At 52.6% G+C, this 25,780-nt stretch overlaps 1 protein-coding gene across 3 annotated transcripts; it reads right to left on the reverse strand.

The window, feature by feature from the left end:
* Nucleotides 1–1,914: 1,914 nt before the first annotated feature.
* SLC41A1 (solute carrier family 41 member 1) lies at nt 1,915–25,264 on the reverse strand. 3 transcript variants are annotated; one of them, XM_064477120.1, is made up of 12 exons: nt 25,190–25,264; nt 21,591–22,606; nt 13,216–13,323; nt 12,024–12,095; nt 11,267–11,411; nt 10,986–11,132; nt 10,221–10,368; nt 9,279–9,358; nt 8,239–8,373; nt 7,805–7,953; nt 6,675–6,731; nt 1,915–4,501 (listed from the first exon to the last, which is right to left on the reverse strand). In XM_064477120.1, the coding sequence occupies exons 2-12, from the start codon at nt 21,963–21,965 to the stop codon at nt 4,316–4,318; spliced, it is 1,602 nt and encodes a 533-aa protein (XP_064333190.1). In that variant the 5' UTR covers nt 21,966–22,606; nt 25,190–25,264; the 3' UTR covers nt 1,915–4,315. The 3 variants fall into 3 exon arrangements, with proteins under 3 accessions (XP_064333190.1, XP_064333189.1, XP_010989660.2); XM_064477119.1 differs by lacking the exon at nt 25,190–25,264 and adding an exon at nt 24,305–24,680; XM_010991358.3 differs by lacking the exons at nt 6,675–6,731; nt 25,190–25,264 and adding an exon at nt 24,305–24,678.
* Between the last annotated feature and the right edge of the window lie 516 nt (nt 25,265–25,780).

Here is a 25,780-nt window from a genome sequence, read left to right on the forward strand (position 1 = left end):
TTTGCAGTGTTATTAGAGATACTTTTGAAGTTGTAAATGAGGCTATTATTTAAAAGTATATCATATTGTATAGTATACTGTATGTGAAAATACTATACAAATAATAATTAATAAGCAATTATCCTTTGCATTAATCCTTAATGGCCTTACTAACATATTGCTGCTTTGAAGAGTTAGTCCTAAAGCCCAGGCCTGTTATAAAAGACTGATTTCTTTAAAAAAATTTAAATTTATTTTTATTTTTTAATTATTAAAATATAGTCAGCTTACAATGTTGTGTTAATTTCTTGTGTATAGCATAGTGATTCAGTTATTTTAATAATCTTTTTCATTACAGGCTATTACATGATACTGAATATTGTTCCCTGTGCTATATACAGTAGGACCCTGTTGTTTATCTATTTTATATATAGTAGTTAGTATCAGAAGGCTGATTTCTGGGGCAGGAGAGGGTATAGCTCAAGTGGTACAGTGCATGCTTAGCATGCATGAGGTCCTGGGTTCAATCCCTAGTAGCTCCATCGAAAAACTAAACCTATTAACATCCACCTGCAAATAAACCTAATAACATCCACCCGCAAAAAAAAATTTAACACATTGTAATGGACTGATCTTCAATTTAAAAAAAAGAAGGCTGATTTCTTAAATGTTTTCATGGGGAGGGGGGAGGGGGGAAGGTAATAATGCAAAGTGTTGGCTGTTAATTAACTCCATGATGGGGAATTCTTTCACAATGTATACATACATCAAATCATCACATTATATACTTTACATATCTTACAACTTTGTCGATTATACCTCAATAAAGCTGAAAAAAAAAAAAAAGGGCTGATCACCGAGATGGGTAATGCTCAGCACCGTGTGCTGTATAACATTGTCGTACATCCTTGGGGAACATGTCCTGGGTGGGCAGTGGTTCCCAGCAGAGGCTTCTGAGTCAGAAAGACCTGGGTGGGGCTGCACTGTGGCTCTGCCCTTCCCTATCTGCCGTCTTAGAAAAACTGCTGTCAAAACACGTTTGTGTGTCTCATAAGGTTGTGCTGTCACCCTGCCCTCCAAACTCAAGTCATATGAACTATTTGTGGTTCCCAAAAAGCAATGGGCTCACTTCCCTGCTTAGCTTACTGTTCCCTTTCCAGGATGGCTCTTTCTTCTCCTAACTCCTGTTCTTCTCGCCTTCCTCCAAGACTTCCCTGACCCTCAAGACTCAGGTGTCCTTTCCATCTGCCTGCTCTCCAACCACCCTCCATTTATCCCTGTGGCCAGTGTATTGACATCGCCTAGGATTTTAGGGTTTAATATGTGCCAGGCACAGTGCTTAGTGCTTTATGTCAATTCTTTCACTGAAGTCTCCTAACAACCCGAGGAAATAGGTCTCAGTACAGATGAGGACACTGAAGCTCAGAGAGGGTAAATGATTTGCCCAAGGTCACACAAGTCCAAGCAGAGGAGCTGGGATTTGAACCCAGGCCTGTCTGACTCTAAATCCTTTGCTGTCAATTGTAAATTTCTAAGCACTTACAGGGTTGAGCACAGTGAAGGCACGTGATAAGGACTCAACACATAATAGCTATTGTTATTTTGACCCAAGCAGATTGTAAACCTCTGGAGGGAAGGAATCTTAATCCATAAATGCTTGTACCCCCTGCACTTCAGCCCAAGAGAGGTGTGTGGATAGCAAGGGCAGAGCAAGGCTTCTGGAATACGTCCCAGAGCACCACTGAGAAACGGGTTCCCAATAAATGACTGACGTTGGTTTTCTATCACGTATCTCTGTAGTTAAGAGATATTTCATTTCTGGCCACACTCTGGCCCCTTTCCACTTCCGTGTGAGGAGAGAACCGGACTACAGAGGGGCCCTGAAACAACAGTGGAAGTTGCTTTTGGATGAGACACATAGGAACCACCAACCACCTAAATAAACGTCCTCTTTATTTTACCAAATATAATTTATCAGTTACGTTGACATTTGTCAATTCAGTTATAGTCACTATAAATAATTCTCTTAAGACACAGTTCTGTAACTTTGTAAAGGATATAAACCAATGTCGCTCCTCGCAGCCCGGCCAAAAGTACATGCAGTTTGTGCAATCAGGGGAAGAGAAACCCATCTTCTGTGAGCGTCATGAAGTCGTGAGGTTCCTTTTCTTTCCCTCTCACCCCGCAGTCCTCCCTCGGCACGCACGCAGACTCAGGGCATGGGGCACGCCTACCTGCCTGCATTTTCCATAAAGGAGGACACCTCCAGGGCAGCCTGGCCCAACTCCAGGGATGAGGGAGGGGTGAGTGACTGGGGCAGGAGTGACTGCTGATCACAGGTGCACAGCCTTGGAGGCAGAGGAGTTGGTTCGGGTGTCTGTACAAGAAAGCGTCTGTGTGCAAATGTGTTTGGAGGTGGAGGAGAAGATGAAAAAAGGCCCAAGGAAGAGCAGAAGCAAGCCCAGGCTGGTGTTAATTAGCTCTGCTGGACACAACCCCCACGAGGTAACCTCTATGGTTCCGATTCTAAGGTTCTAGATGCCGGAGGTGGCCTGGGTAGAAACGGAGGGAGAGGAAAGTGTGTCTGGAGGTTCAGGGCAAGTTCCTGGGATGAAGCATGGTGTTGGTAAGAGACAGGGTCACTGTCTAGTCTTCCCCTGGGGATGCTACAGAGGGGAAGATTGATAGGGAGGCTGTGGATAGAGAGGCTAGAAAAGACCTGCATCCTCATGCCCAGATGTGTACACACGTGAATGTGGATCTGTTCACAGTAAGGGTCACAGGGAAGGTGCAGAGGTTCCAGTGTTCTTCCACTCTGGTGCTGGGCAGAGAAAGGTAAAAGTAGCTGGTTGGTGCCAGCCTCCTAGTTCTGAATCCTCTTTTGGGTGGCTGGTGAGGAGAGTTGGAGGGAAGGGAAGGTAAGGAAGGGTCGTTTAGGGAAATCAACCATAGCTGAGCAATGGGGCTGGGGCTCTAGTTGTGGTCAGTGTTGTATGGAGGTGGGATCTGGGAGGGAAATCTAAGGGCAGAATCTGGTTTGATGATAAAGATAGAAATACTTACAGGGAGAAAACTTTCTCCGCCAGATTGAAAAGGGCACACGGCCTTCGTATCTGGGGACTGAGGCCAGGTTAGAACTGTGTTTCCCTTACCCCTGGCTAGTCAGTGCCTGGCACAGTAACTAACACATAGTAGGCACTCAATAAACAGTGCTCAATAAGCTTCAGACCATGCCTGCAGGAGAACTCCTACTGGGGAGGCTGTGTTTGTTGAATGAGTGAATGAATGAATGATGAACATGGGCAGAAGTCAAGAGAGAGGAGAACTGCCCTCCCTGGCATGGAAGAATGAGTGCTTTTCGGAAGTGCCAGAGTCGAAGATGACCACGTGATTATGTCCTCAGGAGAAACAGCAGCAGTGAAACACCCCTGGTTGCCCTCACCCTCCCAACCATTCTCCACATGCCCATTCTCCATCCCTAATCTCGGAACCCCACCTAGCAAGCTCTGGGGAAGGTAGTGCTTAGAGACAATTAGAGATGCAGGTTGAACAGAGATAAAGAATCAGTCCTCTGGGCCCAGGGAGGAAAGATGTAGATCTTGGCAAACCTATAGGTGGACATGGGTCAACAAGCAGACCAGACCACCACTCATTTCTTCCTGGATGAGACAATCTGCTGGAAAAAGATCAAAGGGAGGGGTTGGTGGTATTTATCAGGCAACTGGGTGGGAACCAGGTACACAATTAAATAGTCCACCCCACTCTTTTTGAAAGCAGAAGGGCAGAGAATAGGGCTAGGATTATTTCGGGCAAGGAGCAAGCTGTCTCCTGCCTAGCGCTCTGAAGTTGGTCCATTTCTAGAAGAAGTATGCACGTGGGGGAGGGAAGAGGAGAGTGCTATTTCTCCATCTGTTCAACCAAAAAGAAAAAAAGAAAACAAAAACAAAACCGAAAAAACCAGAGCCCACTCACAAAGGGTTTCCTCATTAGGTGCAAGACTGAGTTTGCTAAAGCTACACCAAATAGCCCCAGATTCCAGACAGAAACCCCTGCCCCGAGCCCCTCACCTGGAGGCACCCACCATGAAATTGCACTTGGTGATTGTCTCAAAAATCAACTTGTACTGTGCATCGCAGTCCATCTGTCCTGCCTGAATTCTTGCTATACAAACTTGGCTCAATGTATAAAAATTCCCATTGAAAATAATGAGAATTCAGTATCAAAGTGAAGTCCTAGAAAGAGGTGGGAGTGTGGAGTGGAGGGGGGGGGGAAGGAGAACAAAACCCAATTTTCGAAAGAAAGTGCAGAGGGGTGGAGAGGAGCTTGAGTGGCCAGGCTAGTCCCCCACATCCGTGTCTCGGTCCCCAATGAGCCAGAGAACGTGGAAGCTGAGTGCTAGGAGCCCAGTGCCAAGCAGGTCCCCCAGAGCCGTCAAGTACGGGATGGAGAAGTTGTCCGGGTCCAGGCCCCGGCCCCACATCCAGTGCACCATCCAGTCTGCGATGTACAGGAGAATCAGCACCTGGAGAAACAGAAGGGCCATTCCTGTAGCCATCCCCTCTCTCCAGGGGGAGCCAGAGGCCACACGATTGGACCCATTCTTTGCATCACAAGGCTTGGCCGTCCACAACCCTTAAGCTGGGACAGCTCATCTTTCCACCCGGTAACCCCTCTATGTTCCTCCACCCCACAGTTACCACCTTGAACAGAAGACAGGCGTATTTTGGACTCTTTGGGAAGGAAGATGTCGCTACTCCCTGAGGTCTCCCATATCCGCATTACTTTCTGCCTTCAAACCTACCAAACAGGGGGCTTCCTAACCTACACCCGACTGGTTGCAGGAATCCATCCCTTTGGCCTCTAACACCGGGTCATCCAATTCTCAGGTCACTCCAATTCCCGTCCTGTTGGCCTCTCTGGGAGCCCGGCAGGGGGCTGGGGGGTAGGGTTCGCCTTTCATACAGGGATTTCTCCTCAGAGCCAAGTGGGACAAGGACAGTGTTTGAGGCTGCTGCCGGCACAGTTGTCTGAGTAACAGTTGATTATCCCAAGCTGGCTTCCTCCTGACCCCTTCCATTCTGCTTTTGTGGGCGCAAAGAATGCAAGTGTATGTTAACACTAGTCCTAGCGAAATAGAATTCAGAATAAGTCAGCTAAATATAAAGCAGACAGTGCATAGCAATTCAAAAGACATTTTGGATTATCTGCTGCTTTGGATTATCTGGGCCCTTGCTTTTCTTCCATTACTATAGAAAATAAAGAAGGATCTAGATTAGAAATCTTGCTAGTGGGCCCAGGACCAGCAGCACCGACAATAACTAGGAGCTTGTTAAAAATGCAGACTCTCAGGCCTCACTCTGGATCTCCTAAATCGGAACCTGCATTTTAACAAGAGTCACACGCACTGTTAAGTTGGTGATGTATTTGATCTAGAATACCACGGGGCAGTGGGCGGGCCTGCGTCTTCTATATACCCTGCATGATCCCTGATGTTTGGGCTTTCTAAATGACTTCATCCTGTGTGAGAATGAAGTGGTTTCTAACGGTAAAGCTCCAACACAGTCATCTGGGAGGCTTTACAGTAATTTGTAAATACTGTGCTATGCAAATTCTGCCCAAAGGGGCTGAGATACAGGAACCAGGGCTCACTGGGGGATCCGGAAGCCAGAAGTGACACCTATTTTTAGGCAAACTTGGTTGCTCTCTTGTCTTCTCTCTGAGGAAGCCAGGGGTTACAATTCCAACCCCCATCACATTCCCCGTGGCCCTGCACACGGCTGCCCTGGACTCCTGTGTCCCTGGCCCCAGCCTGGGTGAGGGCCAGTTCCTCCCCCTGCCCCCGCCCCTTAACTTCACACCCTTTCCAGCAGCTGCAGAAAAGTCCCAAATAAAGAGCGTGTGGCCAGGAGGACTTTGGGATGTGCCCCAGGAAGGGAATGGCAGCAGCTGTCCCCACATTCCAGCCTCCCGAGCAGGCCCAGGCACACGTGGCTGGGAGGTGGTGGCAAAGGAATCAGGAAGAACCTTTAGATCAAGTGCTACACCCCAGCCTGCCGCAGCCTGGAGAAGACAGCAGAGGTGACAGCAGCCTCCAGCGTGTTCCTACTGGGGAATGGAGCCAAGGCGCATCCTTCCCAATGTAGGCTGAGGGCTACCCCCCAGCCACAGACCCTCAGCACACACAACCCTCCCCTTTCCCACCGAGTGCACTGAACCCCAGCACAGAGGAATGTGACAACTTGGGGTAATTGCTGCGAGAAACTGCATGTGGTGGATTCCTAGGCCAGCCCTTGCCAAGATGTCCTAACACATGTTTCTAAAGTTGGGGATGAGGGGTTGGAGGGATAAAGGTTAACCAGCAGGGGACTGGTTAAATGAAATTATGGTGCATCTATACAACACAAGAGAATGCAGCCATAAAAATCAGTGTGCTCTTCTCTTTACACATCCATGTGGAATGATCTCTAAGACAGATTGTTAAGTGAGAACAGCAGGGCGTGGGCAGCACGTACAGTGCGCTACATGTGTGTTAAAAAGGAGGAAAACAAGAAAAACATGTCTGTTTGTTTGTATAGGTACAGAATAAAGCTTGAAAGATATACAAGAAACAGGAAACACCTGGGGGGGGATTAATTTGGAATTTGGGATTTACAGATACACACTACTGCATATAAAATAGATAAACAAGGACCTACTGTATGGCACAGGGAACTATATTCAATGTCTTGTAATAACCTATAATGGAAAAGAATCTGAAAAAGAATACAGGTACATATTACAACTGAATCACTTCGCTGTACACCTGAAACATTGTAAATCAACTACACTTCAATTAAAAAAATTAAAAAAATAAACAGATCACACCAGCGGCCTGTGAGGAAAAGAACCAGATGGCTGGGAAAAGGGGAGAAAAGAAGACTTTTTCACTGAGGTTTCACTATGAACCTTTAAAAAATTTTGAACCATGTGACTCTTACCATCTATTCACAAAACAAATCTGCAGGAATTTAAAATATAATAATACGGGTGAGTTTGGCTATGAAGGGGTTGCATGAAGGAGCCTTGTGGTGATGGACTTCTGTATCTTGACGGTGGTGGTGGTTATAGGAATGCACATAGATAGAGCTGCATAACCCTGCACGCATACACACACACACACACACACACGTGTGCAAGTAAAACGAGTGCGCCTGAGTAGCTCTGTGGACTGTACCAATGCTGATTTCCTGGTTTCGATGCTGTGCTGTAATTATGTAAGATGTTACCACTGAGGAGAACTGGGTGAAGAGTCCATGGGGTCTCTCTACATTCTTTTTTTGGGGGGGGGCAACTTCTTGTGAATATATAATTATTTCAAAATAAAAGTTGCAAAAATGTAATAAAAAAAAAAACCAGGGAGAAAGCACCATCGTATCACAGAGTGGCAAGGCTGGATGTGAGACACAGATTATCTAGTGCAGCAGTTTTGACACTTTTTCAAGCTGTGAAACCCTTTCTTCAAATGAAATCTCCCAAGGAAGCCCAGCACGTAAACAGAACCTGCGGAGCTGCGTGGCCTGGCCAGTGGGGGTAGGCCACCCTCTCTGGTCCATTCCTCTCAATTTACAAATGTATTATTGAGGCCCAGAGAGGTAAAGCAACTGGGCCAAAGTCACACAGCATGTTAGTGACTTCGCCTGTTCTCCTGAGCCCCTGTCCGGTGTTTATCGGCCACCCAATCACAGAGAAAGAGGTGGCCAAGTGTCTGATGGGCCAAGCCTGGACCTCCCCCTCCCATGTCTGCAGGGCAGCCCTGGCCCCAGCCCGTGCCCCTGCCAGTCCATACCTGGAGCAGTGCAGCTGTCATGTAGAAGATGATGAAGATGAGTGTGAGAGTGGTGTGCCCGCCCTGCATACAGCTGATGGTGTAGAGGAACACCAGGTGTCCTGGAACCACGAGGAGAAAGAGGACCCGGGCCGAGCGAGAATTCACATCTGGGACCGGGGGAGAGAGGGTGTGAGAAGGAGGAGACCTGGCTCCAGGAGGCCTTTCAAAGTCAGGAGGCCCTACGCTATACTCTGGGCCAGCAGGAAACTGACTGTCCCTACGTCTCCATCCTGTGGTTCCCAGCCCCCAGGGTGTCCCAGGCAAGGACAGCCTTCCTGCCTGGGCTCTGCCCTCCAGAACCAACAGAAAAAGAGAACCCATGTATCTGGGCCATAGCTGTTTCTTAAGTGATGGCGTGAACCTAGGAGGTGGGGACTCTGGCATTACGTTACCGGGACTGAAGAAGGTGGTACAAGGGCTGGGGCAGCGGCGAGGGGCTTGCTCAGAGTTCTCCCCTGGCATCCCGTTCATGTGGAGGAAGGTGGAGATGCGGCTGGCCTGCACGGCCACCAGATTGCCCCCAACACCTGCAGAGACACACAAGACCTGAGACGTGGTGGGGCCAGGGAGGTAGTGCATGGCCCCTGCACCAGTCCCTAGGAGAAGAATGAGACACTAAGAAGGAAGACAAGGGTACCCCTTCTCCAGAGAGTCTTCCAGGCTCCTCGCATCCTCCTTACTATGGAAATGTGGCATTCCCATGCACCCCTGGCGTGGCTGAGAGCGCAAGGAGGGACATGGGCAGATCTGCAGACTCAGGGAGCCTGCCTTCTCCACCAGAGCAGCTGGCACACCTGCTGTCCCACACAGCCAAGGGGACGGGGCCCTGCCTTGCCTTAGCCCCTCTCGGAAGCTCTGCACGGACCCAGCCACCCAACGCTAATGCACTGGTTCCAGTAACCAGTTTCAAGCATTAGGTTTGAGCTCTGAACTCTGGTACCTCTCCCAGGAACTGTACTAATTACTCTGCCTTTCCACCCCAACCTATTCCCTCAGCCTTGCTTTGAGCCCTGGGAAGCTGACTTCCACAGACTGCATCGCCCAGCCTCCCTTGCTGGCTGCTTCTAACTGGGTCTGTTCATCAGAAGGCACCAGTACACAGAAAGGGTGGGAGGAGAGAGAGGTTGGGTATTTCTTTCCTGATCCCTCCTGCTTTTTGGCAGTGGCTAACCCCTGCGAGGGGCAGAGAAGGGCTCTCTCTGGGCTCCTGCAACACCACTTCCTCCCCCTTGACCCTTGAGGACCAGGGCTTCCTGTTGTTGCTCTCTTCTGGGTCCCTCTACCCTGCTTCCACCTCTGTGAGCAGCCCCGTCATTAAAGTCTTGAACTGAGTTGGATTCTCTTGCCTGCTAGAACTCTGACTGATACACAGCCCCCGAGTCCTCTGACCCTGTCCTCTCCTCCCCACCGGCAGCTGACGTCGAGACCTCACCATTAATCACAGGTGTGAAGACAGCCATCCCTGCAAAGTTGGGGTCTGAGACAGTCTTGTCCAAGATGAGGCCTCCCACACTACACAGACACAAAGACAAGATGACACAAAGATCACTGAAGATTTCGGTCCCTGGGAGGAGAGGACCAGGCCCATCTGGCTGTGGGCAGCAAGGTGGCTCCCAGGAGTCCCTGGTCTTCCAGTCCTCGCTTCCTTTGCCAGAAGCAGCTGATGTTCTAACATTGACATTGGCACAGTGCCCCGAGCAAGCTGGTGGTGCTGGGTCAGGCAGCCGCCTCCGGTACCCACCCCCAACGCTGGCTGAGGAGCTGCCTGCTGTTCTGCCTGCTCAGTATTTATTTCCCCTCCTGGGAACAGTGCTGGGCTTTTCCTCAGGGAACCACCTCTCTCGAACTCAGTCACTGTGGTTCGAGTGACAGTGCTCCAATGATAGCAAGGCCCCAGGCCCATCCAATCAGAGCAGCACATCCCCAAGGCCACAGTGATTGGCTCGGGGATAACCAGGTGACTGAGTGAGAGCCAATGAAATTCTATAGTGGGAGTCTGTGGAATTGTTGAGAGAAAGAAACTCTCTCCCCATCCTGGAATTAGTAAGCATAAGAAAAGAAAAGTGCAGACCTGGAACTGTAGGCCAGCACGGAGGAAAGCAGAACCGACAAATGGAGACTGCAGGGCCCTAATGATGTCATTTATGTCCCTGAATGCAGGTGTGCCTTTTTAGTTCCCTAGCCAACATGTTCTGCTTTCTAATGAAACCCATTTCAGGTGGCTTCTGTTGCTTGCAACAGAAAGACATGTGACTGATCCACCGGTGAAGGCATTTCTAGAGTCCATGCCACACTCCCTTTTTCCACGGCTTAAAAGAGAGTCTATGGCAGGGACGGGGGAGGATGGGGGTGGGTATTAAGAGCCCGAGCCTACCTGCTGATGGCCATGGCAATGATGACAGGTTCCCAGCCCGAGTACAACACCTCCCTTGTGGCTGGGCTCCGTCGGGCCAGCACCACCCAGACAGGCAGCAGGGCCACGAAGAAGGCACACACCAGGGGGTAGATGTATTGCCAGACACCTGAGAGAGGCAGAGATCAGAGAGGGAGGTGAGCACTGTGCCTCCCGGCTCGCAGCCTCCCCTTGGCTCAGCCTGCAAATGTCCCAACAGATCAACAGTAATACCATGGTAAGTGCCAGTACATATACTGCCTCATTTGATGCTCACTGTAAGCCCAGGAGGTAGGCAGGGCCAGCCTTTTCCATTTTGCAGATGAGGAAACCAAGGCTGAAAGCTCCTCCCCAGACATTGGACATATTAGGGGTAGGGACCAGATGCCAGGTTTCTTGCTTTGATTCTCAGAAATCCCTGTCTCCCCTCCTCTTCTTCATTTTGCAAGCAGCTTCCAGCTTTTAGTTCCTTTCCTTTGCCTTTCCCACCTTACCCCTCCAAGGGAGGTAAGAATCCACAGGACCAAGCATATTTCTCAGATATTTTCACCCCTGCTCCTACTGCCTGCATGAATTTGAGATAAATACTTAGCCTCATCTCTTGAAGGGAGGGAGTTACTACAAACTGTGTTCCAACCAAATCGTTAAGAACATAGAAATCTTTACACATTCGTAAACCCACTACCATCTCTCCCAGCCCCACACAGGAGTCCACCCTAGTCACGCACTCGGTGGCCTCAGCCTCACCCTGCTCCAGGTAGAGTCCCCAGCTGATGCCTGAGAGCAGTGCCAAGGTGATGAGGTCGCCCAGGCTGGCAGCAATGGGCGTGGCCACATTGTCTGGGTTGATTCCTATCTTGCGAGAGCCAATAATGACTCCAATCATGATCATGCCTGGGGAGGAAGGAGATGGGCCAGGCAAAGTAAGAAGAGGTAAGTAGGCATCAAGCAACAAAAAGAGAGACTGGAGGTGCCAAGCTTAGTTGACACCTCTGGGCTACTCCCTGCCCCTCCCTTCCCTTCCTTACCCAGGACCAGGGAGGCAATGAAGGCTGTGGCCACGCTGCTGGCACAGAGCAGGAAGGCATGCGGGATACTGAAGTGGCCGTCAGGGATCCAGCCAAAGACGACGGCCGCGATGGAAGCCAGGAAGCCCACCACCGTGGCCTGCACCTGTGGAGGGGAGTGGTAACTCGGAGAGCAGAGAGCTTCTTAGCTGAAGTCACTGAGCACTTAGCCAGACCTCTTCCTGGCCCTCAGCAGCCCCAGGAGGCAGGCTGGGCCGGACTGTCCAACCCTCCCAGGCTGGAATAATCCCTTTATTTATTTAGTTTCACACCAGACACCAGTACTGGGGAGTGCACTCTGCAGGAGCCCAGGACATGTTACTAGCTGAGTGAATATTCCTCTGGGGATAGGGGTGAGACTTCAGTCCAGACACAAGGCCTGAGACCAGTCTGGAAATTGTGTGGCCTCATGGGGAGATGGGACAACAGTGGTCCAGGGCATTTCAGCACCCCTGAATCTCCTCCCGAGTCTGATCTGTGGGGACACCAGCTCTCTGGACCACTGGAAGTCAAGAACTGACACTGGAGATACTAGGGTCCCCCCATCTTTGCTGTTCTCCTAGGAAACCTGGTTACCTCCTAGAGTTGCTCTGGGAGAAGCCAGCTCAGCAGGACGCGGGAGCTTTACTCAGGAGCCAGTGGGGGGCTGACCTGAGCCTTCCAGATTCCTGACCAAGGAGGAAGCTTAGCCCACCTTCTCTGGTACCTGCTGTCTTACCTGGATGAGGGCCATGTTCCCAGTGATTATCCGCCAGAGCTCCTTGGGTGTGTCCATGTGCCCAATGTTGGCCTGGGATAGGGGGGACAAGGATTCTGGAGCTCCAGGCTGGAAAAGGCCTGTAGCTCCGTCCGTTAGGACCCTGCCTGGATCAGTAGGCAGTGCATGTGACCTGAGACTCTGGGACCAGGGTACGACCCGCAGGGAGAGTGAAGCAGGGGCAGGGGGCTGGGATGAGAGGGAAGGAGCTGAAGAGACTTGAGGTCCTGCAACGGGCTGGGGGTGAGAAGGGGGCTCCCACAGCAGGGCTCCCCACCCTCTTCCTCTCAGGGCAGTCACTGAGCGGAGGCAGAGTTCATCCTCTGCCCTTCTCATTCGGGTGGCTCATTCCCACCTGGGTTAGAATGACATGATGGATCCCTGGCTCTGAAGCCAGCCTGCTCTATTAGGGAAGGAAATCAGCTGCGGGTGCAGGACAGAGGTTGCAAGAGTGTTTGGGAGGGAGCGAGGTGGCACGGGTCGGCCGGGAGTAGGGCTGGCTGGGGAGGGCTAGGCTGGCTGCCACTTCTCTCTGCTGCCTTCTCCAGGCTCATGGTTATGCAGGGACATCCCTGCCACCTGGCTCCCCTGGCATCCTGAGTTTTATGGCTTCCAGCCCAGGGCCCTGTATCTGGTTCAGTCTCTGAACCATCATGGCTGATCTAAGCGACTGCGGGTGGGGGGAGGGATGAGCAGCCCCTCTTCACCTCTTCCTTCACAGAGAAGCAAGCGGCCATGGGGGAAAGGGAACGGGATGGGAGGCGGGTGCTGGGAGGGCCTGGCTCTGCTCCTGCCCAGCTGCAGAGTAGGGCTGGAGATCAGAGGAGGCCCCCATCTGTGCAGGTGGAGGGACCAGCATGAGCCTTGCCTGTCAAAGCTGCACAAACAGTCACGAGGTGGGTTGCGAAGCAGGGGGTGGGGCAAGAGTCCAGGGATGGCTGGGACATCCAGAAACCGAGCCTGGGAACCACTCTGGGCAGGGAGCCCGTGCCCAGGAGCAGGACAACCAGCCCGGGATCTCCCTACACCTTTTTACCCCAGCCCCACACCGCAGCCCCGGGCGGCTGAGAGAGGGCTGCAGCGGTCTCCTAGTCGGGGTCTGTGCTGCCCGGAGTCCTCTGTGTGCCCCACTCCTTCCCGCCAGGACACTCACTGCGGTGGAAAGCCTCGATGCCAGGGTCATTTCCAGGTTCCCCTTAAGCCCCAGCAGCGCAGGCACCAGGATGAAGACCTCCGTCACCTTCTGGAAGACTTCCCAGTGCTACAAGGTGAAAACAGAACCCAGGAATTTCAGGGCCCCAAAGGGCTGGCACCAAGGTTGAACGTGAAACTAAGTTCACCTAAAAGCGAGTACCCTTCTTGAGTTTATGGTTAATCACTCTATCCAAAACTTTATTCCCTTTCTTGTCCCCTCTTCCTCAGTCCTGTGCTAACTGAACACAAGCCACTGGAGTCAGGTGGCTAGGACTGCTGAGGTCAGTGATAACACTGTTGAAGTACAGACTCAGGTTGTTCCTCCAGGGCAAGATGAGCTATCAGATCCTTGGGTCATGGACCATCGGATCAGAGTCTCTTAAAAAAACAGTAGGCATCCAGACTCCGAAACTACAATTAAGAAGTGTCACAAGATGATGATTAACCCCCAGCTTCTTTGCTCTTCCCCTTGAAAAACTCTCAATTCAAAGACCGAGTGGGAGTGGACCGGAGGCCTATCTTCCACTCCCTTGCTTGGCGCCCCGCACGAAGCCCTTCCTTGGCTGCACACGCCGCTGTCAGAGTTTGGCTTTCTGGCTGTGGGCACATGCACCCTTGCTTGGTTACAACTGGACAGTCTAGGGGCAGGGGCTTGAGGAGGAAATGGAATCAGCAGGGAGTGAGCACATCAGCCGCCTTTTCTCCAGGAACCCTGGAAGCAAACCAAGCCCATGGTGCTCCGAACAACACAGCCCCCCTTCCTGCCACCCAGAAAAGGGGGGGGGCGTAGAGGGTCCCTTCCGGTCAGGAGACCCTAGCCTGGCTCTGCTTCCTCTGCATGCTTTGTGGGGCCAGGGGAAAAGACATTGGGGACCCACAGAGCTGAGTCACCCTGGGCTGGCTTACACCCCTTTGCGAACCTCCCTTCAAATCACCTTCAGTCTAGTTTCTCTGTGGCCTCAGCCTTGGGTGGTGTTGTCTCAGCTGTTGAGCGCTGGGCTCCACGGGGCTGGGGTTGAGGAGATTAGAATTTGTTTGGTTTCTATCTTCAAGGGTTCTGGGCCTCAGCCACAGCAACCCTCCTTCAGAAAGGGCTCTGAAGTCAGACCCTGGCCCCCAAACCTCAGAGTGCTGGTCTGCAAGAAGCTTTTTATTCCCCCTCTGAACTCCCTCATCCCACAGACCTTCCCAAATCTCTCAGCTAGGAGAGGGGCGTGTCCCCCTGCAGGAAGAGCACTGATCTGGGAGTCAGGAGATGTGAATTCTCTCCCTGAGACACCCCCAGCCCTGGCTCTCCGCCCACCCTTTTCTTCAGCTACATCTTTTAAGTCCGCACTTGGTGCTAGGCTAAGTGCTCTATGCGCGTTTTCTCATTTCATCCTACCAACCTCCCAGTGAGGGAGGAGCTATTTCAATCCCCATTCTGTAAACGAGAAAACTGAGGTGCAGAGAGCACTGCGCTCCGTAACGCCAGGAAGAAAACCTGCAGGAGCCAGGATGGGCTATTTAAAAGCTACTTTAGTTGCAACTGAAACTGAAGATGGGCAAAAAGTCTGGGACTGCGCTTCCTCCCTGGCCCCGAGGGCAATGTGGGTTCTGTTCGGTGCTCCTTTGTTTGTTTTAAGAGTGGGAAACGTTCAGGTTTGGAGAGGGGAGGGGTCAGGCGGCCAGGCAGAGGTATGCAGGCAAATCCGAGCATCCTGGTCAGGAGGGAAAGTGCTCTGATGTGCAAGGGAACTGGACTGAGAGCCTTGGGTCCCCCACAAGAGACTGCAAGGCTGGGCCTCGTGCTCGCTCCCCAACATCCTCACACAAAGAGCAGTGGAGGCACCTTAGACAAGTTACAAGGGCCTTGAGCGCCTGACTATAAACCGTACACTTCAGGGGGCAGATCAGATGGTCCCTAAAGGCAATGCCACCACCGACATGCTATAGTTAAAGATGAGCGAGGCTGTAAATTAAACCCACAATGAGGTATCACCTACACCCATGAAGATAGAAACTATTAAAAAAACCCAGAAAATAACAAGTGTTGGTGAGGTTGAGGAAACATTGGAACTGTTGTGCACTGTGGATGGGAATGTAAAGTAAAATGATGCAACCACTATGGAAAGCAGTATGATCTCTCCTTAAAGAATTAAGAGAACTACTTTATGATTTAGCAATCTCCCATGTGCTAAAAGAACTGAGAGCAGGGTCTGGAAGAGATATTTGCACATCCATATTCACAGCAGCATTATTCACAATAGCCAAGAGGCAGAAGCAATCCAAGTGTCCCCTGATGGAAGAATGAATAAACAAAACGTGGTCTATACACACAAGGGAAAAGCTACGCAGCCCTGAAAGGAAGGAAGTACTGTTACACGCAACAACATGGATGGACCTTTATTTTATTTATTTATTTTTTTAATAACTTAGTTTTACTTTATTTTATTTTTGGCAGGGGAAGGTAATTAGTTCTGTTTGTTTGTTTGTTTATTTATAGAGGAGGGACTGGGGATTGAACCCAGGACCTCATGCATGCTAAGCATGCGCTCTACTATTTGAACTACACCCTCCCCCCAACACAGATGGATCTTAAGGACATAATATTAAGTGAAATAAGCCAGTCACAAAAAAGACAAATACTACGTGATTCCACTTACATGAGGTATCTAAAGGAGTCAAATTCCTAGAAACAGGAAGTAGAATGGTGGTTATCAGGGGCTGGGAGGAGGCGGAAAAGGGAAGTTAGTGTTCAGTGGATACAGTGGTTCAGTTTTGCAGGATGAAAAAGTTCTGGAGATCTGTTTTACAACAATGTGAATATATTTAACACTATTGAATTATACATTAAAAATGGTTACAATGATAAATTTTATGTTTTCTTTTTTAAATCACAATAAAAAAAAAAAGGGTGAGCAGGGATATCAGAAAGGGCTGAGGCCAGGATTAGAGACCAGGAGAGGCTGGGCCCTGGGGTGTCTTATGGAGGCAAGGACTCCTCTTTCCCTGTTTGAGTTTTTTTGGGTATGGGTGTGTTAACGGTGATGGCAGCAGGGTGAGTCCCTACCAGGACCCTGGGAAGGGCTCATCTCATTAAGCCTAGATCCTACCCTTCCCTGAGCTCCTGGCCTGGCCCCTCACGGGTGGAAGGCCCAGGACTCTTTAGAGAAGCCCCTTTCTGAAGACTAAGGATGGGAAAGAAATCCCCTCTCCCCCGGCAACTGCTGCTGAACTTTCAGGCACCCACAGAAAGAGTCAGGAGGGATGCAAATCCCTTCTCACCCCTGAGGCCCCCAGAGCGAAGGCAGCCAGCCCCAGTGAGCCCCATCCGCTCTGGAGGAACTCGGGCACTGTTACTCTTGGACACGGCTGTGCATACCACCGGGGTTCCAGCTCCCAGCAGGCAAGGCCTTGCACCTCCTCCTCCCTCGCCTCAACTGGACACGCAGCTCCAGAGAGGAAGAATTCCCTCCCCTCCCCTCATCAGGGCAGCCGACTGTGGGTTTTCAAAGCTCCTCTCAGAGCACAGCCTCACATCTCCTCCTCACTGCAAAACACCTGCCCCTCCCGGCTTCTAAGCTGTCAGCTCTGTGAAGAGCTGAGGTCTCCAGGTAGGCGTATGTAATATACGTACACGTACTGGCAGAGTGAAGAAGCCCGGAAGGAAATACTCCACGTGTATGCCAGCAATATTTTCTAAATTGTTTGTAAGGAATATTGTTTGTCTTTATGAATGAGAAAAAATGTATGAAGCTCAGCTAAGTGCTCCCCCCGACCCCAGGCTGCCACTGTAAGCACTCCCAGGTCCTTCCACCTCCCAGCACACACGCACCCTCTCCTTTAACTACACGAGGACCTGGAAGGGATGGGGTTTTAGTGGTGATGAGATGCGGGATAGACGGGCGAGGAGAACCAGCAGCTGCAATAATAGCCCCTATGCAAAAGTCTCCCCAGCCTGTCCAGGAACAGCCTGAAACCTCCCGTCCCCGGGCCCCCAGCCCAGCAAAGCTCTGAGCTGGCACTTGGGTCAGAGTAGCCAATTCCCACACACATACTTTCTTCACCCACAAAACCCTCGCAAAGATGATGCTCGGGCGTGGGAGTCTCTGACGTGCCTTCGGGTGCGTGCACACACACACACACACACACAGACACAGACACACACCGACACACACACAGACACACAGACACGCACACACAGACACACACCGACATACACACCGACACACAGACACGCACACACAGACACACACACACACACTCAGACACATACGCAGACACAGACACACACACACCCCGACACATACACACAGACGCACACAGACACACACACAGACACACAGACACACAGCTCTGGGAAGAGCCCAGGAAGCAGGGTTAGGCTAGTGAGGTGAGGAGTGGGTAGAATGTGTGCAGACAGTGTCTCTCCTTCCTCCTTAGGCCTAATTCAGGCCCATCCTGTTCATCCTGGCTGGAAGCTCCTGCCCCTGAAGTCAAACTGGTCAGCCAAGCGCTCACCCACGCCTTCCTGCTCTGCTGGGGATGGAAAAGGGCACATGTTCCAGGAAGCACTGGGTGGGAAGTGGGGACAGGACGGGACACCAGATTTCACTGCTTCTCAGAAATGCTGCTCCTCTTCTCTTTCTCTGTCCTTGGCGGGGAGTGGGGGCTCACTGGCTCCTGATATTTTAAGGGTGATGGTAAGACTGCAGCCCCCGACACTTAGAAATAATTCTGATTCTGAGCAATCAGCCTAAGTCTCGCACCTCAGTGGCCCTGCCGCTACTGCTTCCCCGTCCTGCCAGATTGCTCGTCTATCCCTCACTTCCTCCAGCCTCAAGGGCAGACCCTCCCCTGCCTTTGATCATTCTGCTCTGAGCCTTCTTCCCCTCCAGGTGGAGAGCAGCTGGGAAGAAAGTCACAGCCCAGAAGAGCTGTCGTCAAAGACGTGAAGAAAACTGAAATCCCTAGAAGCTGTAAGAACCAGGCTGCGGGAGGACCTGGGACGTTGGGCTGGAGTTGACCTTTCAGGGTGAGGGCTGGGTCAAAATAGATCAGAGTAAACCCAGCCTTCACCTGAGGCTTTCCCCTTAACCCGCAGACATACTCGAGGTGTCACAGGAGAAGGGCCCCCAGGCAACGCCTGGGTACAGAAGGCTGTACAAAGTGTGATAAAAGGGGTGGTCATGTGGAGCCCGCGTGTCCTGCCCAGGAATGCCAGCAGCCGCGGGGGCAGGCCAGCCACGAGAGGAATGCTCTTTCCCGTTCCACTTCCCCAAGCTTGCCATCCGCTTTCATCTCGGTGGATTCCTCTGTATACACAGCAGGGCAGAAAAGGGGTTATCTGGGGGAAGGAGGGGTGTCTCCTTTCCTTGGGATCCTCAGCAAGTGAGTAGTGAGTTAAGATAAGGACCTAGGAGTCCCACCTGTCTTAACACAGATGGACGCTCCAGTGAAGGTTGGCACGCCACCTCCTGCCACTTCCATCCCTCAAAATATTAACTGAAGAGGGGAGTGAGATGCTCTGCAGCAGCCTGAGACCAGACCAGGAGGCGGGGCACAGCATCTCCAGCATTCTTTCCCAAATGCTATAGGAACTTTCAGCCTCAGTAGGGAGCATGCAGCAGATCGCAGCCCACTTTATCCCTTCCCCACTTTTGGCCGGTACGCCAGCCCCTTATCTCACTGCAGAGGCTGGCTGTATGTGCTGAGTGGAGAGGAGGGCAGATAAGAGGAGACAGAAATGGGCCTTCTGGGGAGAGACTGGGGCTTCTGCAGCCGCGGAGGGAAACAGGGGGCCCTAGATCAAGGAGACATCTTGCAGCAACACTGGGCCTTCTGCTCAGTTGTTTGGAGGCACTGGGAACACTCTATAGCCAGCTCCCGCAGGTGGCCCCAGCCTCTTAGGCACTCCCAGATCCTGTCCCACCGAAGGCCATCTGAGCTTGTGAAGGAGGGATGCAGGTGTGAGCCCTTAGAAACCGTCCTGGTCTTCCTGAATCTGAGGCTGTCAGTCACCCCTCTCACCCCTCTGGATGTGGAATAAGAGTCTCCCTGTGGTCTCACGCCCTGGGCTTTTTGCTCCCACCCCTGCCATGACATCACTGCAGCTATCTGCAGGGCCTGCTCCGGGCCAGCTGCAGCAGGGAGGCTGGGGAGGGGGACAAAGACAAACCAGTCATTGTCATCCATACCGACCGGACCCTAGCTCTGGGGTGAGCCGAGGTGGCACACCAAGGGCAAATGCTGGCCATCTGTGGGCACACTGGGCTGGCTTCAAATTTCCTACCTAGGTCTCTCAGGCTCATGGCTGAGGGGTGGGGGTGGGGCAAGAGGTCAGAAGCCTTTTCTAGCTCTAGAACTCTCTGTGTGTGGGTTGGGGGGAGGGGCTCTCTAAGAACTTCTGTTCCTGCTCACTTGAGAATACAACTCCAATTGTTCCAGATTCCAGTCCACCCTGTTCTTCAGGGAAAGACGAAGCGAGCAGACTCCTCCCAAAGTCTTTAACCAATTGGCAAACCATGGCCGCAGTGAAGGCCACAGAGATTAATGGCGCAGGTTCTGAGTCAGATGACCAGGTTGACTTGTTGACTCTGAGCCACAGGCTACCTATCAACAAATTATATTCTACCTACAGGCCTACAGAAGGGACCCACCAAATGCTCCCTGCTGACATTCTTATTATCCAGAAAATAAGTTCACCGCCAGACCCTGGTTCTACACCCCACTGGACGCACCAAACCAGACCTGGGAAACTCTGCGAATGAGAACCAAGGCCACAGGAAAGGGAAGGAAGACGTGGAGGAACGGCCACTCTGGCCTCATTTCTCCTCCTCCCATGACCCCCACTAACTGCCCCGGGAGGAGGAGCAGCCGCCAGGGGGAGGAATCCAAAGCCCACCTTCCCAGACCCGGGCCGGCTCCCTCATCTCCAGGAGAAGCGAGTCCCCAGACAACAGGCTGAGGGGAGAGGAGGCAGCACAAGGCATTTTGGCGTGACATAAACACCATCCTCATCAGTATCCAAAGGTACAGGCTTCTCCTAAAGACCCCAGTCAAAGTGGTCCAGGTGGACACTACCGAAGCAACCACCCAGAGCCACCCACCCTCAGTTCCTGGGACACAGACATGGACACATGCCAGCAGGACTCTATTACCACATGCATCGTTTGTCGGGTTGACTTGGCAAAGAGGAGGGGATGCTGAACTCCATGTCCTCTTGAGAGATTCCATGGTCAGGGACACACTGGGCTGGGGGGTGGTGGCGGTGGGGAAGGACAGGGGATGATCCCAAAGAGCAAAGGCCAGATCTCCTCCAGCTTTTGTATTTCTCTGAGTACCTAGGACAGAGCCCAGCACTATGTAGGAATTTGATGAATGCTAATGATTAACTTAGATAAACCCAGCACCTTCAGAAAGCTCTGAGTGCTCTACTGAGCTTCAAAGACTCTAGCTAAAAATAAGACTTTTAACTATCTCTGGGACCTGGAGGTTCTGGGAAAGTCCTTGCTCACAATATACTAACGCAACATATCCCTGGCTCTTAGCTTCCGGGTCCCACCAATTCCTCTCCTTAATTCTACCCAGGAGCCTCACAAAGAACTCTCTTTGCCCATAGCAGATTCATGAAAGACAGGTGAGGAGTAAGGAGGAGAGACAGGTCTGCCCAGGCTTGGTTATATTTTGTCTCCATATATGTCACGTAATTAGCACTTTGATCATGTCACCGCCCCCACCCCCCACCCAAATCAGGTTATCAGACAGCATGTGCCCAACCTCCACCCCCATTCCCCAAGGGGATCCTGCCAAGGTTACAGGCAGACAAGCATCACGAAATGCCGTTAAGAACATTCCCACTTAATCTGAGACCCTCTTGGCAGCTGGACAAATTCCTGCCCAGCAGGGGGATGGAAGGGAGACTTGAAACTGAGCTTTCTACTACGGGTGTCCTTGAAACCCCAAAGTAGAGGCATAAAAAGAAAGCATAAAGAGGAGACCCATCTAAATGTCTCCCACTGAGCTGGGCTCAGCAAGGATGCCCAGGAGGGATGGCAGGCAACAACCCTGTTCCATTTCTCCTCTTCCAAGCCCGAGCTCTGGAACCAATTCTGCTTCTGGTAAGCAATACTGCCCTGACCACCTCCCCGGGGCTACCGGGCTTCCTAGGGCTGCTGTAGAAAGTAACTAGACCAAGAAGAAACCAAGGACATGATCCAAAGGGAAACAGTATTCTAGGAAGCAGCAGCTGCTTCTGACAGGGAGGTGGAGGAAAGGCTCCAAGAGACAAATTCCCAGGAGGAAAAGGTGGCTCTGGGCTCAGGGTCAAGAGCCGCCCTACCCAGGTCTTACCTGCACGATGTCCAGCACCATGCCAGCAGCCACAGTCCCAAAGCCTGCCAGGAGGAAGGGGAACAGCACTTGCAGCCCGATGGAGAAGGAGGTCTCCTTGAGCGGGGAGGGTGGTGCGGGGCCACGGTCCGTGCTGACGTCGTCACTTTCATTGCTCTGGCTCCCGTTCTCCAGCAGGGCGTCCTCCTCCCGAACCCCCTTGGCGTTGGCCCGAGACTCGATCACCACCACCTCTACCCCAGCCTCATCGGGCCCCAGGAACTCTGAGGTCCCGGCCAACGGCTCTCGCCCAGGGCCATCAGAAGAGCAGGGTGAAACAGGAGGGCCAGTCCCGTTCAGCTGGTGGGTGTCCTTTGGCTCCGGCTTAGAGGACATGACGGGAAGGGAGGAGGAGAAAGGGGAGCTTTCCTCTCTTTTTTGGCTTTCTCTCCCTTTCTAACTTGGGAAAAAACTTAGTCTTGGGGTGAACCCAGGCTTGATTGCCGCGGGACCTCTTCCCACGGCTCTCCGCTCCTACCAGGCGCTGCAAAAACTGATCCACCAACAGGCAGCCCCATCAAGCACTGAAGCCACGAGCTGGAAGGAAGCAAGAAAGTCTTAACCAGACTCTGCAGCTGGCCGCTAGGGGTGCAGATGCCTGACCCAGCCGGCCAGCGCCGGGCTTGGGGGAGACTTCTCTGGCCTCTTCTTTGGTTCTCAGCGCAGGCTCCTCTGAGCAGGGGGCATCCAGAGGAGTAGAAGAGCCCAGTCAAGTCTGGGGGTGCCCTCTGAGGTGGCCTTCTTTCATGAAAAGTAGCTTGAGTTCAGATCTTTCAGAAGGCAGACTTGGGCTGGGGCTGCAGCTCCTTCCCCGGCCTCTGGCTGGGCTCTTTTCCACAGCTCCTCGGGCTCTGCTGGTCCCAGGGCAGTGTCTGCCGTCTCTCTCCCTTCTTCCAGAGATTTCCTTCCTTCCTGGGAAGACCTCGTAGCTTCCCAAATCCCTGGTCCTTAAAGTCACAAGAATCTGTATGGAACACCTTACGTGGGAAGAAAGAAGACAAGAAAAGGAGAATGTTACGATACAGAAAGGGCAGGTCCTCCTGGCAGAATTCTCCCACGAGGCAGGCATAAAGAGTTTGCCATTTGCCTTCCGTTTTTCACTAAAGTCACCCATTCCTGCCCTGAGACATTTGGATGTCCAACAGGCACCATTCCCGCCATCCTCCCAACAGGTCACCCCCTGCCCCACAGGGATCACCACCATGGTCAACGGCAATGAGATGGGGCCCGCCTGGGACTGGGAAGATGCTGGGCAGGAGGCCTTGGCATTGCCTTCTCAGCAACCCGGGGTGGGCAGGGATGCCCTGGCAGGGAATCCCTTCTTGAATGCCCAGTAAGAACCCAAGATTATTTAGGTGTGGTCTCCCAATGGGGTCAGTTACAAATTCAGTCACCAACTCCCTGCCACACAGCCACCCCGCTGTAGAATGTGATTGTTTACAGTCACAAGACAGCCACACAGGGCAGATAAGCAGGGAGAATTTGACCACTGAGTGAAGGTCCCCAGACCCCCTAAAAGCCCTAGTCTCGGAGGAAAAAAAATACCAGGAGGACTCCCTGGGCAATGGGGCAAGGCTGCCAGACCAAGGCCAAGAGCCAGAGGCCTACCCACTCCTGCCCTTGAGAGTCAACAGTGTTACAAAAAGCTCAGACACTGACTTGGATCCAGGCCTCTGTCCCTACTTCTCTCCCCCTGCTCTTGGCCTTGTGAGCTTGTCAGATAGGACAGGGTGTTATCTCAGTTTGAAGGGAAAGAGGGTAAAATGATTGGTTATTATGCCCACATTTAGGTTCTCTAAGTTCGCCCTGTTCCCCGGGGTTACTGAGAGTTGGATATAATGGAATTCTTAAAAAACAAAAACAAAAAACAAAAGCACCAACCGAGGAAAAAAAAAAAAAGGCAAAACAAAAACCAAAGCAGCATAAGCGAAAATGCACTTATCCCCAAATGCACAGTCTCTTTAGCTTGAATGGCCCCACTTTCCTTGCCTAAAGGAATCCCCAGGCCTTGATCCCACCCTATTCCATTTCGTCAGAATAGCTCTCACAAGTAAAAAATATACTTAAAGAGAATTTCCCTAGGAAGGGATGAATATGTCCTCAAGTATTCCAAACACACGCAATTAGTCAACTACAGTTTGGGAAAGGGTGGCTCAAACTCCAGTAACTGGCCCACGGAAATTGTTTTCTCTTTCTATCCACTCACGTCACCAGGACTATCCTTTCCAGTCTCCTTAAACACTGTCCTGTGGTTCTTTCAAAAACCCTCACTAGAGATCCAGAAGCAAACCTCTGAGCAGGAGAGAGTTCACTGCCCTTGTGCCAGAAAAGTTTCTGAGTCCGCTAAAACTTGACCCTCCCTCCTTCTCCCGTCTTCCTGGCAGGTCACCTAACCTGGAAGGGGGCTCGAAGGGAGAGAAGCCAGTCCCTCACCCAACTCCTTCCTGTAAAGAGACTTCAGAAGGGCCTAAGGCCCTGGGATGAAAGAAGCGAGAGTGACCCAGGATGCCCTGAGGAGTGGACGAAAAAAAGACCGTTTTAGTATCCCCAAACCCGGGGCGGGTGGAAGGGGGTAGTAACTGGGTGTCCTCCCGCCTCTCCCCGATCAGATTCAGCAAATGCGCTGCGCGCCAGGTCTCCCGCCCTCCGCCACCCACCCCCTCAACAGGACTGACCTGCCCCTCGCTTGGGAGGAAGGGGGGCGCCTGGCGAGTGGCAGCAAGGACCCGTGGTCTCGGGGGGTGCAAGGTTCCCCCTCTTCTCATCACTTCTCCTCCTCGGCAGTCCTCCTCGGCCCCCGGCGTGCACCCCCACACCCCCAGGCAAGGCGAGCGTCCAGCCGCGACACCCGGCTGGCTACATTTCGCTTCTGCGTTACTGCGAGGCCGCCGCACCGCTTCCACGAGGGGGAGGTGGCCGGGGAGGGCAGAATATACCGCCCCGGGCTCGGGCGGGGGGCACCCAGACGGGGGACCGCGGGGCCGAGCTCACTCGCCCCAATCGCTTCTTGCCCGCGGACTTGGGCCCGACTGGTTGGCTGCTAGTGGCAAACGTGATCTGGGGCAGACTGGGTGGCACCCCCACTCCATCAAAAATAGATTCTAGATGGACAACAGCAGTAGCCAATCGGGGACGAGGCGGGGGCGGGCTCAGCCTCGGCCCGGCCCCTTTCCTTCGCTTCGTGCCCCGGAGGCGGGGCGCCGGGGAAACGCAGTGCGAGGAGTGACGGGAACGCGGAGCTGACTGTCGGTGCCGCGAGCTCGCGGGTCCCAGCGCCCATCCGCTGGCGGCCGGAGGTTCCCGCTTCCCTGCCCTCCAGGCGCTGTGCCATCTCCCTCAGGTCGTCTCTGCCGCGTCGGGCCCATTCCCTCGTCCTTCGGAGGCGTGTGCGCCTGTGCGCGTCCACTCCTGCGTCTTGAATGTTTCCTTGAGCCTCTGGCCGTCAGCAAGCCCGGGCAGCCTCTCTGTGGAGCCAGCCAGCTCTGACCACCCCCCGGGGCTCAAGCAGCCACCTCCGCGCTCTTTCCCCGCGCTCGGTACCCGGAGAGAACCGTCCTTACCTTGTTCCTGGATACAGCTCCTGTCCTGCTGGCTTGTCACCTCGCGCTTCCGCCGGATTCCGCGTTCCTCCAAGCGCATGGCTCAGACTGATAGAACTGGCCTTAATAAAGTCCCGGCCTAGAAAGGGGTGGGGATGGGCGGGCGGGAGGGAAAAGAGGTCAGACTCACCGCTGGGGTTCCACGCGCACCACCTGAGGCCGGGGCGGAGGGGAGCCTGGCTTCCTCTGACCCACCGATCCTGGTGGCAGCATGGGAAGAGCTGTCTCCATCCCAGGCTAAACGAAGTCCAACTTTCCCTGACGCACCTTAGGGGATCAAAGAGGGGTGTTCCCATTTCGCCTTTGCCACTTCCTCCCTGGGGTATCTCCACCTCTCCAATGCAAACTCGGTACCAGTTCTTTTGGGGGATGTTTTTGTGCAGGGGGTGTGACCTCCTCCATAAAGGAACCGCCACCCCTAGGTTTTCCCCTCTTGTCAGTGGAACCTGTGACCAGAGGTTCCTTCCTGTCATTTTCCTCCCGAAAGTGGCTCAGGGGGCATTCGAGCATGACTCCAGACCCCTGGATGGGGTTTGGAGTAGAGGTGTGCCT

Source organism: Camelus dromedarius, chromosome 21 (genome assembly GCF_036321535.1).
Source record: "Camelus dromedarius isolate mCamDro1 chromosome 21, mCamDro1.pat, whole genome shotgun sequence".
Classification (NCBI taxonomy): domain Eukaryota; kingdom Metazoa; phylum Chordata; class Mammalia; order Artiodactyla; family Camelidae; genus Camelus; species Camelus dromedarius.